Here is a 14856-nt window from a genome sequence, read left to right on the forward strand (position 1 = left end):
TTTAAATCTGGCCCTCGAAGAGTAATTGAAGACCCTTTTCTAAAGCATAGAAGCATATTGTTTATTCCTTTTATATTGTACATTTGAAATTATTTAATACCTAATAACATTAAAACTGTATGCTTTCATAGTTTTACTTGCGTAAAAGTAAATCTTACTTTTACTTAAGAAAAAAGTACAGAAGTATTAGATGTTTGCTGTACTTAACTATCACATGTAAAAAAAACTTTGTTTTTGTAGCCGAGTAAATTTTTTTATATTATGCTTTGGAATGTATATCTTCCAAATAAAAACACATATCTAAAAAATGTACTAAAGTAAAAAGTAAAAAATCTTTACTATTGTCCACCTCTGGTACAGTGTGACTAGCATAGTCTGATTCACAAACAAATAACTGATATTATTCTAGTAATGAAAATGAATCGGCGTTGTTATTTTATATTTCTAGTTACTCTAGTGCCAGTTATGTGGGTCCGAACCATCAGGGGCAGTTGTGGCCTCATTTATTACACATCTGATATAGTACATGTTCTTTTTATTACATATTTCTGCATTTCATTTCTCATAGAACATGCATGCTCCTGAGGAACTTTAAATAATAGACAGGGAGAGATATGCCTGAATTCTCCATCCTTTTAAAACATCTGGTCTGCTCTTTGATGATTATCTTCCTTCTTTACTTCCTCCAAACTCATATCTTGAATTTTTACAGACAGACGTTAATCACGCAGAGCACTTTCATTGATAACTTCTCCTGAATCCTAATCCCCACCCTTCCAAATAGCGAAAGGCCAACTAACTGATTGCCTCCATTTTTCAGTGTCACCCTCATGAAAGCGAAGGCTGTGTACCCCTGCGAGGCTGAACACGATTCCGAACTCTCTTTCCAGGTCGGCGCAATCTTCCACGACGGTAAGTGTTAACGTTATCGCTGGCACGGCCACTCACCCGAATCCGCAGACATATTGGATTTGGCGGTGCGACTAGCACAAAAAAAATCTGATCCCATATCAGCTTGGGTGGAATGACAGAAGGGAAGTGGGGCAGGGGGTGTAACATCCCCTTTAATCAATCCACAAAGGACAAGACAGCGCTGTAATCGCATGCATAGGAAACATGGCCCTTTATCACTATCAGAGCCGCTGTTTTCTTAAGCTATTATCTTAAAAACTTCAGCTAAAGCTTTACATAAGGCTTACATAAGATTTCTTTTGAGGTAAACTTCAAAATTTCACTTTATTTTATTTCTCAAATTATTATTTTTTATAATAGCATGCCCAATGATGTTACACTTCACAACAACAACTTTGTGGTGTTGTTGGTAAAAGTTGAAATCTTCCAACATGATTGTGTAAGGAGTGAAAAAAGTAAAAAAATACAAAAAACTTTTTTTAATACTAATAAAAGACTTCATTAGATTATATATCAAAGTTATCTAAACCAGCAATGGCACCAGTCAAGTGAGATACAACAGTATTTGATACTTTTTCGACAATATGAGAGTAAAAGTTTTAATATCTTGGCTTTTTAAATGTTGTTTTGTCTTTACTCAATAATTCGCTTCCCTTTGCATTCTATTATATTTTCATACAAATGAGTTATTGCTCTGCATGTGCAATGTAATGTGAAAATCGTCATATTCCTCTTCTTTTCATGTGGATATTATTTCTCTTTGATTATTCACCAGTTTGTTCAAATGCATTACAATTATTGAAATGATTGTCTGTCCCCTTTCCTTCTCCACACCCAGTATATCATGTATGGGCATCCTTTTGATAGAAGTCTCTGATAAATGAGTCAGTGTTTTTATGGCACCCCTGGCTTCTGTCTGATACAGTGTGCAGCTCTGTTTTAATATATTTGATATGCAGTGATAATTAACAATCACAGCTTATAATTAATTATAATTAATGTTAATTATGGCATATGTATAGACACACATTAGATTTTCTTCTTTTCTGTTATGACTCGGATTTGTTGTTAATGTTCAGGAGTGGTAAATGTTCAAATTTATAAACTAATCAACTCAAAATTAGGTTTTCATTAAGGTTGTAAATGTATACTTATTATTTATTGCTTTTAAAGATTATCATGACAAATTTACAACATTTGTTTTTATCACAAAAACATTAAAGAATGATCTCTCAAAGTAGGTTTCAGATCACCTAACTCTTTCCCTGCCAGGCTTTTTTAAGTTACCAGTCAATGCTAGCATTTTATATGATTTTCACAAAAGTTTAATGCCTTCCAGAAATATTTCTTTAAATATTTAAATATGCAGTATATCAAATGAAAGAACAGACCCTATCTTCAATTTTTCTTTTTTTATCACCTCTCAAATATGGGTTGGTTTCTTCATTGATTAATTGGGCATTGATTAATCTAGATTAATCGCATACAAAATAAAAGTGATTTTTTGCATAATATATGAGTGTGTGCTGTATAATATATAGAGTGTGTAATTATTATGTAAATATAAACACAAATACATTCATGTATGCATTAAAACATTTACATGTGTATATATATTTATTTTCTTTTCTTTTTGTATATTCTATATTATGTATAAAGAAACAAAAAATTGATATATGGGTGATTCTCACGAAATCCAGATTTAGAAGGTATCCAGCATCAGAATTTTTTAAAAGCCCTTGAAACCAATTTTTATTTTTTATTTTTTGCACATATAAGATTAAGGTCTGAACTTACTATAACCATTATTTTTAGAGGATTTACAAAAAAATTCCTATATAATTATTTACATATTTTAGATTATCATTTTTCAAAAATTATCATTCCCGCAACATGATATTACATTAAATATATGCATTTACAAACTCATGTTTCGGTAATGAGAACTAAAAAGTTGTACTATGACAAACAAAATTTCAACTTTTATCTGGAGAGAAAAACAAGAACTGCTTAACTGGTAGCCATCTTGAGTGTCACAGTCAATTATGTCCCATCCAATATTATTTTTTTTTTTTTGACAAATGTTAGTTCCTTGAGGGCTTAAACAGTGATTAAAAATTGTTGTGGAGGATGAGACACATTTCTTGGACACATTTATATTCCTTATTATTGTCTCTACATTTACCAATGATCACCAAATACCACATATTTCTTTACTCTAAATGTTTATATTTTATAACATGCACTGAAGCGTTTTATGTTTTAGTTTTTTTTTTATTATAAATATTTCCATTTCAAAGAACCTAAATCCAGTCATGGACACGTTGCGGTAATGAAAATGTTTCCCTTAAATGTGAAAAAAACACAAAATTGGTTTGTATGATGTCATTTGAAGTCATGTGCAAAATAGTACATGAAGAGATGTTTGTAACTGTATGCTTCTTATTTTGATACTCTTACTTTACATTATTTTTTTTTATCAAAATGTTTCATGAAACCTCATAAGTCTAATTTTGCGAGAATCACCCATAGCCTATACATTAAAATGTTCTGAAATGCGTGTGTGTGTGTGTGTGCGTGTGTGTGTGTGTGTGTGTGTGTTAAAATATACCTAATACACACACACACACATATTATGCAAAAATGCACTTTTGTTTTATATGCGATTAATCTATGCCCAACACTACATTTAATATATATGCTTATATAACCCAGTGATAGACTGGCCACTTGTCCAATGTGTTCCAGCAAACCAAGTGGTGTAGATAATATGAATGGATGGACTTATGTAATCATATTGCACACTATTGTACTGCATATCCTGCAAAATGACTGTTTTTTAATTGACAGTGGATCTTCTCAGTCATGGTAGAGTTGATTTTGACAAAACAGTTCATTCCCCTTCCCTCTGATGGCCTTCTTTTGGGAAGGGCTTATGCCTGTCCCCTTGACAACACCCACACCTCTATATGCACAGTCAATGACTGGTTCCTCTACCTTGCAATAAAAAGTTTGATGTTTAGTGTGTCATAAAAGCAATTACTTTTACTTGAATTTTATAAATTATCTTTCTGAATATTGGCGTGAAGACTTACACCCAGAAATTGCACCCAGAGCGAATAACAAAAAAGCATAACCTTTCGCATTACTGTCCGCCATTTACAATCACCTAGACTAATAATATGACTGTAACAAATATCTTGCATGCAATGACGAGTTGTTGCTTGTTTGACATGCAGTGTAACAGTATAGCCGCAGTACGACTTTTACCTAAGTGTCCGTGGTTATGCTCTGCAGTGACTCTCTCCAGGGAGCCTGGATGGCTGGAGGGTGTGCTGGAGGGAAAGCGAGGACTCATCCCTGAAAACTATGTGGAGATACTGTAATTCAGAGAAGAAAAATCTCCACACTACACTTAATATACATGGTATCCATGGTCTCGGTGGCTCTTTTACCATCACACTGCTCGTCACTCCTCCACCTTTTCCAAGATTTAGAGAGGGGATATACTGAATCTAAATATGGATGTTGGTAGCACAGCTGTCAAGTTCAAATTTAAGCTACTATTTGTTGTATACATATATAAAAATGCACTTTTTGTCCCCTAGAGGTTACTTTGTGTGTAGGAAATGTAAATATGGTTTGCATTGGGAACTATTTCTGGCATTGTTACTGTTTGTGCTGTCTTTTAAATTGCATGCGTAGTTTGGATTGTCACACGAGTATCTTTTTTATTTCATATTATCAATGCATTTAATTTGGTGTACGATTACAAAATATGTGTGGTGAGCTTTATTATATTTTCTCCTGGATGGTGGAAATTTGAAATGAATATGTGATTAGTTTAAGATTTGTCACAGATTTGTATTGAATGATGCTGATGCAGTGCCTTACGTTAGTTTTGCATGGTGCGTGTGACGCTGTTCAAGTGAACAGAGTAATCTTTTATTGTTTTGTATTCTATACATAAGCTTTAATGTTTTTAAGTTCAAAAACAATAAATTATAAAAAAGTGACTGCTAATGATATTTCACTAAGTCTTACATCTGTGTCATCTATGTATATAATTATTTTCTTTCAACAACGTCAAAAAACCAAACACTTTTGTTCACTGAAGTGGTTAAAATGTTTTAAAGTTACCACATGCTTCACAATGGCATGATTTTACCAATGTTCAATGAGATCACTTTCATTTTTGTGAGTTTCTGTGGTGATTCATAAGTGATTTATGGCCATTGCAAAGGTCTTGGCATAAAAATTGTTTATGTGTGTGATGTTGTATCCTGTTGATCATTGTTAGTAAGTAAATAAAGTGTTTATGTATTACTTTTGGTTTTTATTTATATCCCACACTATGAATAAGGGAAACCATGTGCTCCACTGCTCTGTGGACCCTCCAAGCTTCTCACTAGGAAATAAACAGCAATTTAACGATATTGTTTAATAAACAAGAAAGGAAAAGTACCGAGTTTGTCTGTAAACTGTTTGAATTGGAATCTTATGGCAAATAAAAAAATCTGGCTTTCACCTAAACTTCAGACGTAATAAATTGGTATTCAGATTCTCTTCACTCCTGTTCTCGGCTCATGAGTAAGCGTAAGAATGTCGATGTGCGTTCACAACTGCTTTTTCTTGTGTGCAAATGAAATGAAATTTGTGATGATTGCACCTCTGAGTCTGTTGGCTCATTCTCTCTCCCACACAACACTACTGGCCCTAAAGCTGTTCTGCTGCGTTCACATTTAAACCCCTTCCTTCTAAGTGGATTAAATCCTCATTTTCTAGCACATTTGGACTGCTTCATACCATATATTGGGATAGACCGCACTGCAGTCCAGGTCCTTACCATACTATATGTTAATATAAGCTGAATGGAGTGCCACAAACCACTCGCTTCAAAGACTAAACTGTATTTATTGGAGCAGTGGCGGGGTGGTCAGCTGTGGTGCTCATGTAAGCGATTGGTTTTGGTTTGGGTCATTTCCTGTTCTCATTTCCTTTCTTTACCCCATTGTATGCGCACACATGCACACACTTCATGCAGTCACTGTAGTTTGTACGAGTAGGAGCATATATATCATCTCAGTGGTCTCCAACATGGTGCCCGCCAAAGCACATTCTATTAATAGCCTCAATTTTTATATTTATTTATTATTTTTTATATTAGATTGGCTTCTTTCATGTATGTTTACGTTTTAAACAATGATAAAACATATGCACAAGTAAAATAAAATAAAATCAACAAGTAAAAGAATAAAGTTGTAGACTATATCAAAAAGGTTGCCCTCCAGATTGTTTGATCCATTCTGGTAGCCCTTGTTCACAAAAAGGTTGGAGACCCCTGCTTTAGAGATTGTTGTGGTTATACAATAGACTATCTTTATATTTACATTTATGCATTTGGAGACATACATTGGATTCAATGTATACATTTCTTTTCATAATGTGTGTTCCCTCCAAAGGTGCCACACACATCCTGAAAAGTGAACCCAAAACATTTTGATCGCCCCCACCCTTTCCATGTAAACAAATGGAATCTGAAAAAAATAATTGCACTTTGAATTAAAAATTCAGCATTTTTGTCAAATCAAGCTGCCACGCCCCTTTTTAATAGCATATAATAACCATCTTAATCTAAACTTGTTGGAAAAATTAACACCAGGGTGCGATTTTCTAAACAGGGTTTAGATTATTTCAGGACTAGGCCTTAGTTTTATTAGGACGTTTAAGTAGTTTTTACAAACAAACCTTACAAAAAAAAAAAAAAAACAATTGTGGTGTGCATCTTGAGACAAAAAATTGGCACTGATATATGTTAAGATACGTCAGTGCAAGATATTTTTAAATGAACTCATTCCTTTTTTCATTTTTTTTTTTTTAATTTGCCCGCCAGCAGTGATTTTTAGTTTTTACAAAATGCCTTCTTATAAAAATATAAAATTTTCTTATATATAAACATACAAATATATCAAATGAAAGAACATACCCTCTGCACAACACAAAAACAAGGAAAAAAACATTTCATCTTATATATATTTTTCCTCTGCTTATAAACTCTTAAATATGTTTTTTTTTTTCTTTAAAAAATAATATTTTTTGCAAAAAACTGAAATAATTGCATTTTTGTGAAGGAGTTTTATTACAGATATCCATCAACACCATAATCGCTGTATTACTGATATACATGAAACCTCATCAGGAAGACTTTTTTAAGCAAATGTTTTCTCTTAATTGGCGAGATAACTTGTCAATGGCAGGGAAAGGGTTAAGAAAGCTCAAACTTGCATTCTATTCTGGGACTAAGATAAGACCTGTCCGGGAAATCCCTCCTTAAAGGAGCATTTCACCCGTAGAAACATTCATCTTTATTGAAAGTGTGTCATATTTGTAGTCGAAATGTAACATACATTTAGAATTTGGTGCCTTTTTGACCAAGAAAAGGGGTGTTTGTAATCTCACCCCCTCAACAAAGATATTGGACTTCCTTTTTTCAATGATGCAAATAGAAAGAAGGAAGTGCAACACTGAAATCTGTATTTCTCCTGTCTCAGTGGCAACTGAGAAAATGATGCATGACCATTCAAAAACATGACTGGGGTTCTAACTATACAAAGCTTTATGCAAATGGGTGAAGTGTCCCTTTAAAGTACATCAACATGATAAAAAATAACAAAAATTACCATCCGTGACAACATAGGGAGAAAATGGGCTCTGTTGAGCCCTTTGTCCATTTATGGCTACATTGCATGCCAACAAAGCGTCTTCCATAAGAGGACCCGCGGTGCATGTAGATAGCGACGGCTTATTCTAAGGTAATAATCACGTAGCGGTTCATTATGGAAGATCACTGCAAATATAGTACTAAAATGTCCACTGCAACTTTAAAGGGGGATTTTCCTACTTCCAATTTCCCTCTGGGATTTGATCAGATCTTTAAAAGACATGTGGTTGGAAGAAAGAGCTGGAAAAATAACAAGGCTTTGTTATATCAGTAGAAAAGGAAAGAATGTTTAAAGCCAAGGACGTTTATTGGATGAATCGGTTTAAAATACCAAGGAATCCATTAATAAAATAATTGAATAAATATGGCAGATTTGGATTCCGTTAACTTCAAGTAAAGACGCAGCCCCGGTCTAATTAGCTTACAAATCACCCTTCGGACTTTGGTGTGCATGTGCGTGTGTATGTGTTATCACACCCCAGTGCACTGTACACATCATTAGCGCGCAAATGTCTTCCAGGCTGCTGTGAGATGTGTCTATGAATACGTGTGTGTGTGTGTGTGTGTGTGTGTGTGTGCGCCATGTATTACATAATTATCATGACATGGTGGAGTTAGACATCCAATAAGTAATACAGAAGATGATGGTACGAGCTAAAGATAGACATTGTGTGTCATAAGAACTGGGTGCTTACATAATGAAATGAGCCTGAGCTAATGAGATGGACAAACTCACGCTCTCACTCACTATCATCCAGCCTTTGGCTTTCTTGATCCAGTTCACTTCCATTCCCTTTGATTCTGTTGTTTTTTTTTTCTGTTTTTTAATGGTCATGATTTAAAACCTTCCTTCGAGACATTTTTGTGTCCTGTATCTCCGTGTGTCTGTACCTGTGAGTCCTTCAGCTTGTCTGAGAGAGAGCGCAATGCAGCACTGAATCTGATCGCCCGTGTACAGTATATGCTATTGCATACTTTGATTCTATCCACCAAATATTTCTATTTCTTTTTCTCTGGAATGCATGGCTTGCAGCCAGCGGCTTTCCTTTTGCAACCTGGAATCTGTACCACTGTAAATCCTAAAGCGTGTTGTCGTGTACACTGTGGCATAACCGAAAGCTTTGTAGTGCTACTGTATGGTAAACACACTGGACTTTCCACTTCATGCCTAAGTGGAATCATTTTTACTGCGCTCTTCATAAATACTGAGTTTCCTGCCCTCGTCCTGTGAAATAGAAGCAACCATTTTCCGTGTCTCTGCGGGAAGGTGAGACTTCTAGAAAAACAAAAAAGGAAAGGATGAAAGAGAAGAGAGAAATGTCTGCGGGCAGAAAATCTGGGGCACAGAAGCCGCCATGTGTGAAGCCACAGCCCTGAAATCTGCCTGATCCAATAGATTCTGTTTATCTGGCAGGACTACACAGCTTGCGCTATTGGCAATCTGGGAGAGATTTGGAGTGGGCTGTGGATTTGCGCAAAAGAGCAAAAGTAATACTGTCTACTCTCACAATCTGGCAAGCAAGCACATTTTTTTAGATTGGGTTTGTAACAAGGTTAATGGCGAATTTTCTCTCTGGGGGCGTGGAGGTGTTAGATTGTTAATGCCCGTGCTCTCTGTCAGAAGATCTGGCTTGTAGTGATGTTTTCTGAGGAGCTTTCCATCGGAAGCTCGCTCTCTCCTTTTTCTTCTTCTCTCACTCTCCTTTACTGCTATAATCACTCCCTCATTCATGCTCATTACCTTGGCCAATGTTATTTGATAAGACCATATACTGTAAATTATAACTTCTCGTCTTGAATTTGGCCTTTATTGGGCGTATGCCGTGCATTTTTCTTTGGATTTTGCCACATGCTGTGTCAAAATATGTATTTTACTTTCTTTCCCACTGTTGGTGCCGTTTCTTGCCACACTCTTATAAAAAGGTATAAGTGTTGTACCTTTTTTTGTCACTGTGTGTCTAACTTTTTAAAAAGTCCTACCAATTACGTATAGATGTAACTTCTGAAGTACCAGCATACCTCTAAGTTACCAACATGTACTGACAACTTGTGTACATTCATGTACCTTTTATTCTAATAGTGTACTCGCTCGCCACTTACTAGGATGTCTGCAGCATTCCCATGACCCAATCCATCATCATGTTAGTAACATTCACTCCAGTTTACCCCTTAAAGAACACCTATCAGGGAACTACACTAACCTTTTCGACTGGTGGCACTTGCGCTACCAACTTTTTCAGTTACTGGCGCAAAATATGATTTGGTCGCACATATTTTTTTCAAGTTATATTAAGGCGCTCTGGATAATAATGAACAATAATGAAACTGTATTGCATACATATATGCTTTTTATTTAACTTGCCATCTTTTAAACCACATGCCTTCTTGTTTTCTTAAACGTTGCAGTGTTTCCCACAGATCTGAAATTTACTTGGTGGTGGTAGCCGGTGAAAAGGGCAATTATTACCCCCTGACAAATAATGGTCTACTATACATGTGACGAAGAACTAATAATGTGTGACACAACACAATACTTTGATTTATTGAAAATTAATATTAATTTCACATTATATTTCATCAATCTAACCACCCCAAACTTTCTTTGCCATTAACAAAGCTGACACTGTTTGTCAAAGCACCACGAAAACACTTACTGTTTTTGCACTGATATATGAAGCAATTTGATGACCCCTTTTATCAAACTCAATATAATACAATACTATGTATAGTATATTAATAGACAGTGCAGGTCTATAGATTATAAATGTGACTGATGTTATGACTGATGTTATAATGGTAATAATTTCTATTAGAAAGAAGCACTTTTACTGCTTCTGCTCTATCTTTCTATTTCTCTCTTGCCGATTTAAAAAGCTTAATCCACTCATTTTTTCAGATTTAAAAGTCTACTTGCTGTCCCGGTGACAGACTTTACATTGCTTTGCTCGTTCAGTGCAATTGGCTTGACATTAGCATTGCTTTTTGCTACAATCTCTGTCCAAACTTAATATGGATATGGTTTCAGAAAAAATATGGTTTATTAATAATAAGATTATAAAAAAAATGTGAGAAAGAAAATGCAGCGCGTGGTCGTAACAAGAACCGTCGCCATAGAAACCGAAGGCACGGTGAAACTGCACTTGAGCTTTAGCGCGGTAGCGCTCATGGCCGTTTTCCGATCGACTCGGGTTATAAACACAACATTAATCAGACTTGGGACCCAAAGTAATTAAACTAGGACCTAACCGGACCCGACAGACCATTAAAAATATAAACCCGGAACCATACGGTAACGGGTCCCGTGCCTCAGTGAAGAAAGACCTCTGCTCAAGTTCAGAAACATGGAAGACACTGCGCTTGCGTCGCGTCGCACCTAATTCATTGAGAAACAGCTGAGCACGCAAACGCACACTGATAAGGAGAGACACGACGTGTCACGCAAAATGAAGCCAATGTGTTGATGGCAGAGCACGTTATAAAACGTATTCTTAAAATCCAAATTTCTGTTTTAATAAATGCTCATAGTAAATCATAGCATATTGTCTAAAACATTAGGTAGCACATTTGCGACCCATTAAAAATTAGGGTCGCAACGGCAGTTCAAAAGGTCGCATATGCGACCATTTTGGTCGCAGTGTAGCTCCCTGCCTATTGTCCGATTCACATATTTAAATTTCCTTTAGTGTGTACCGGTAAGTGTGTATTAGTACACGTTAACTATATGCAAAAGTTAGAAACCCCAAAGTAAACGATTATGCGAGTTATCGTCTCCAATGTAAATCTCTTTTCTTGGACTACAACAAACACAGGGATTGTACAGTAGGTAACAGTTTACTTTTTCTGGGATTGGTGACATAGAGAAGAACGCCATTATCATAATTCCTCCCGCTTTGGACTCCCAGACTGTAAGTTAACTCCTGTTAGCATTGCATTGTGAGCGAATCTTTCAAGCATGGTAAGGAGCATCACATTTCCGGCTGACGTCAGAGTTATTCAGACCAATCACAATGTACAGATTAGCTGGCCAATCAGGGACACAGAGATTTTCAAATCCGTGTGTTTCAGGAAGATAGTGAAATCTGGAGCTACAAAATTGTGTGGTACAGGTCAGACCTGAGGAGGTTTTTGCACTGCCATGAGGTAAAAGCATGGCAGTGCAATAAAATGCACCCGTCCGGTGAAATTTAAGCATTAGATAAGGCAGTTGTTACCCAAAATGATAAAACGGTGGCGCTAAAGCACAGAGTGGCACGATACATAAATCCAGCAGTAAACGAGTCAGCACAGTATTGTAAATTTAGTCTATATATATTTGTGCATTATTTATATTTTATTCTTGATTTATATCTTAGGAGAGAAATTATTATGTGGTTGGTGGTAATAATTTACACAATACCATAATAACATTTATTTATTTATTTAAAATTTCAAACATACAGAATTGTGCAAAAGTCTTGTGTGTACTCGGTCTTGACATCCTCTGGTCTCGGTCTTGACTCTGACTCAACCCTCTCTGGACTCGGTCTTGACTCGGACTGGAATGAGCTGGTCTCGAATACAACACTGCACCAAATACACAAAATAATTTTTTTTTAGCAATGAAGCAGGTGCACTTTAAGTCATTTTTTTATCATCTCGATAAAAATGTTAAATTACTTTAAAATCATTCTACCAAATACAGTATCATACTTTTTGTGCACATGAAGGTTAAAGGAACACCGGAGAACTTTTTGGCCACTAGGGGGTGCTAGACACATATTTTTTATGTCTAGCGCCCCTAGAGGCCACAAGCGCCGCAGCACTGTCGCAAAGGAAAAGACAACTCTTTAGGTCACAAAGTGTACCTTCCGGCATGTCATATGAATATAATTTCATGGGTTTTATTTTGTTCAAACGCCAAAAGATTGCGTAGCTTACGTTTACAAGTCAGTTGTAACAGTGGTCACTTGGTTAAAGTTTATATTAAAAAATATTGCCTTAAAGATGCAATTTGTATTATCTGTGCCGCTAGATGGTGCCAGATCAAATCAATAACAATGACGTTGTTTAATGACGCTCTGAAGCAGCGTGGAATTATGGGATTTGTAGTCTTTAACTCAACCGCTGATCTACAATGATTTTTCACATAATGTATTGACAGTACAAATTTTATTGTGAAGTGTCTTAAAATGACCATTTATATTGCTGTACAATACCTCTTAATGTGCATATCGTCCGCGGGAAGACGCGCTGATTACAATCTACACACTAATGTTGTGATCAATATAATAGCAACTCACCCATCGCGTAAAACACAGATCAGAATCTCTGTATAGTTAAATGTCGCGAAGCTCTGTCTCCAGATAATTCAACACCAAATTGATCCTCTCTCGTTTTGTTCCAAACTCTTCTTGGGTCGTTTGGTTGGCCCGTATGCTGTCTTTGCTGACACAACCAGCGGCAGACGGTAAAGATAAGTCCATAATCCATAAGCAAGCGCGTAGCCCTATAGGCGCTAACGCATAGTTCCGCATTTGTCCACGACACTGGCTCGCTGCGTCCGAAAACTCAAGGCAGTGACTCGTTGCATCTCTGCCTCATGAGGAAATTAACTTCAGAGGCATGAACGCAGCTCAGAGAAAGGCTTTCGGACGCACTTCAAAGGCAGCGTGTTTGAAATATAAACAGAGAGTGCCTTTGTGATAATTTCTCGCTAGAAATGCAATTAAAATGTTTATTTACGTTTATTTACACTAAATTTGTGCTCCAGTCGCTTCCTTGGTCGCCATTTTATTTTTTCGAACTCGACCACTGTTGTCATGTCGTTTTTACGTCAATAAAGGCGGTGACAAAGGGTCACATGGATATTAACGTCATTGACAGGAGACTGCACTGCCCCGTGTCAATGTTTTGAATGGAAATTTTCTCACGATTTACAAGTAGTTGAAAACATTACAGATATTGATAGTAATCAGCTGGACAAAATATATAACACTGGCCTAGTGGTTTTTGGACATTTTACTGCAAATATCTTACAAATTGCACCTTTAAAGGGGAATCAAACCCGGATCGCCCATGTCTCAGGTCCATGACGTTACCATGGTGCCACAGTGTCACATGATATAAATCTCTCTCTTTACACTCTCTAAGTAGTCTCCAGTAAAATCCACCTAAAAAAACATGCAAGCAATATAACATTAATTACTGGTACAAAAACATGACGGCCAAGTCAGCATCGGTCAGGAACCCCTCCTCCTCCTTTAGTTCCAATATTGATCCTCGTCCTTCCTTTTATTCTGTCAGACACTCTTCCTTTTTCTCTTCCTGGTCTACTTCGACAAAACCTTGGGTTTATTTTTCTTAGTTGCTGCTTAGGCCATGACGAAAACATCAGGAAAATAAATAGTTGCGCTCTCAAGTCCAAATTAGAGGAAGTGGAGAAGGTGGCGTATGCCGTAAAGCAGAATTTTGTAGTTATTTTTGTGCTCGGGTTACTACCCGAAACCCCAAGTTAAAAAGTACGAGTAAAAGGCTTGCTCAGGTGGGTTTGATCAGGGCTAAACTCTGCAGGAAAGTGAATCTTGGACTACTTGGGCCAGAGTTGAGAACCTCTGATTTATACAGTAGCTGCCCACTGCTTTGTGCGTGCATGTTCATGTGTGTGCTTGTGCATGTGTGTGGTTGCGTGTACACGTTTTGATTTTAGAAAGTTGACTTAATTCTAGTTTTTGCAGAAAACTAAATCTCACAGATTAAAAAAAAAAAGTGGACTTAAAAAAATAAATATGAGAAAATGAAACAAAACTATTGATTATTGGCATTAGAATATCAATGCATTGCTGTGAGGTAAATATTTATATCAGAGGTCTCCAACATGGTGCCCACACAGAGTCTGTGAGTTGCCCCCAAAGCACATTCTATAAATAGCCTCAATTTTAATATTTATTTATTACATATTTTTATTTTAGCTTTGCTTCTTTATCTATATTAACATTTTAAATAATGATAAATCATATCAACAAGTAGTCTTCAGATTGTTTAATCCATTGTGGAAGCCCTTGCTCACAAAAAGGTTGAAACCCCTGATTTATATACTATTAAAAAATATTTTTGTTTTATACATCACTACTTGAGAGTATTCATAAAGAGGCGTTCACCAGAGAGTACATTTAGTAAAATTGTTAACAGACATTAGGTTATTGCAAATGGTGTGTAGTGAAATAAAAAAAATGCAGCAAATTAAT

The 14856-nt window shown here is 36.1% G+C and overlaps 1 protein-coding gene across 2 annotated transcripts in view; it reads left to right on the forward strand.

The window, feature by feature from the left end:
- The window catches only part of arhgap10 (Rho GTPase activating protein 10), a 93822-nt gene extending 89140 nt beyond the window's left edge, over positions 1-4682 (forward strand). For both annotated transcript variants that reach the window (XM_065265173.2, XM_065265174.2), the window contains exons 22-23: positions 821-912; positions 4210-4682. In XM_065265173.2, the coding sequence (XP_065121245.1) occupies positions 821-912; positions 4210-4298 (181 nt within the window). In that variant the 3' untranslated portion in view covers positions 4299-4682. The remainder of the gene's footprint in view (positions 1-820; positions 913-4209) is intronic.
- The last annotated feature ends 10174 nt before the right edge of the window (positions 4683-14856 follow it).

This window comes from Paramisgurnus dabryanus, chromosome 4 (genome assembly GCF_030506205.2).
Source record: "Paramisgurnus dabryanus chromosome 4, PD_genome_1.1, whole genome shotgun sequence".
Lineage (NCBI taxonomy): Eukaryota > Metazoa > Chordata > Actinopteri > Cypriniformes > Cobitidae > Paramisgurnus > Paramisgurnus dabryanus.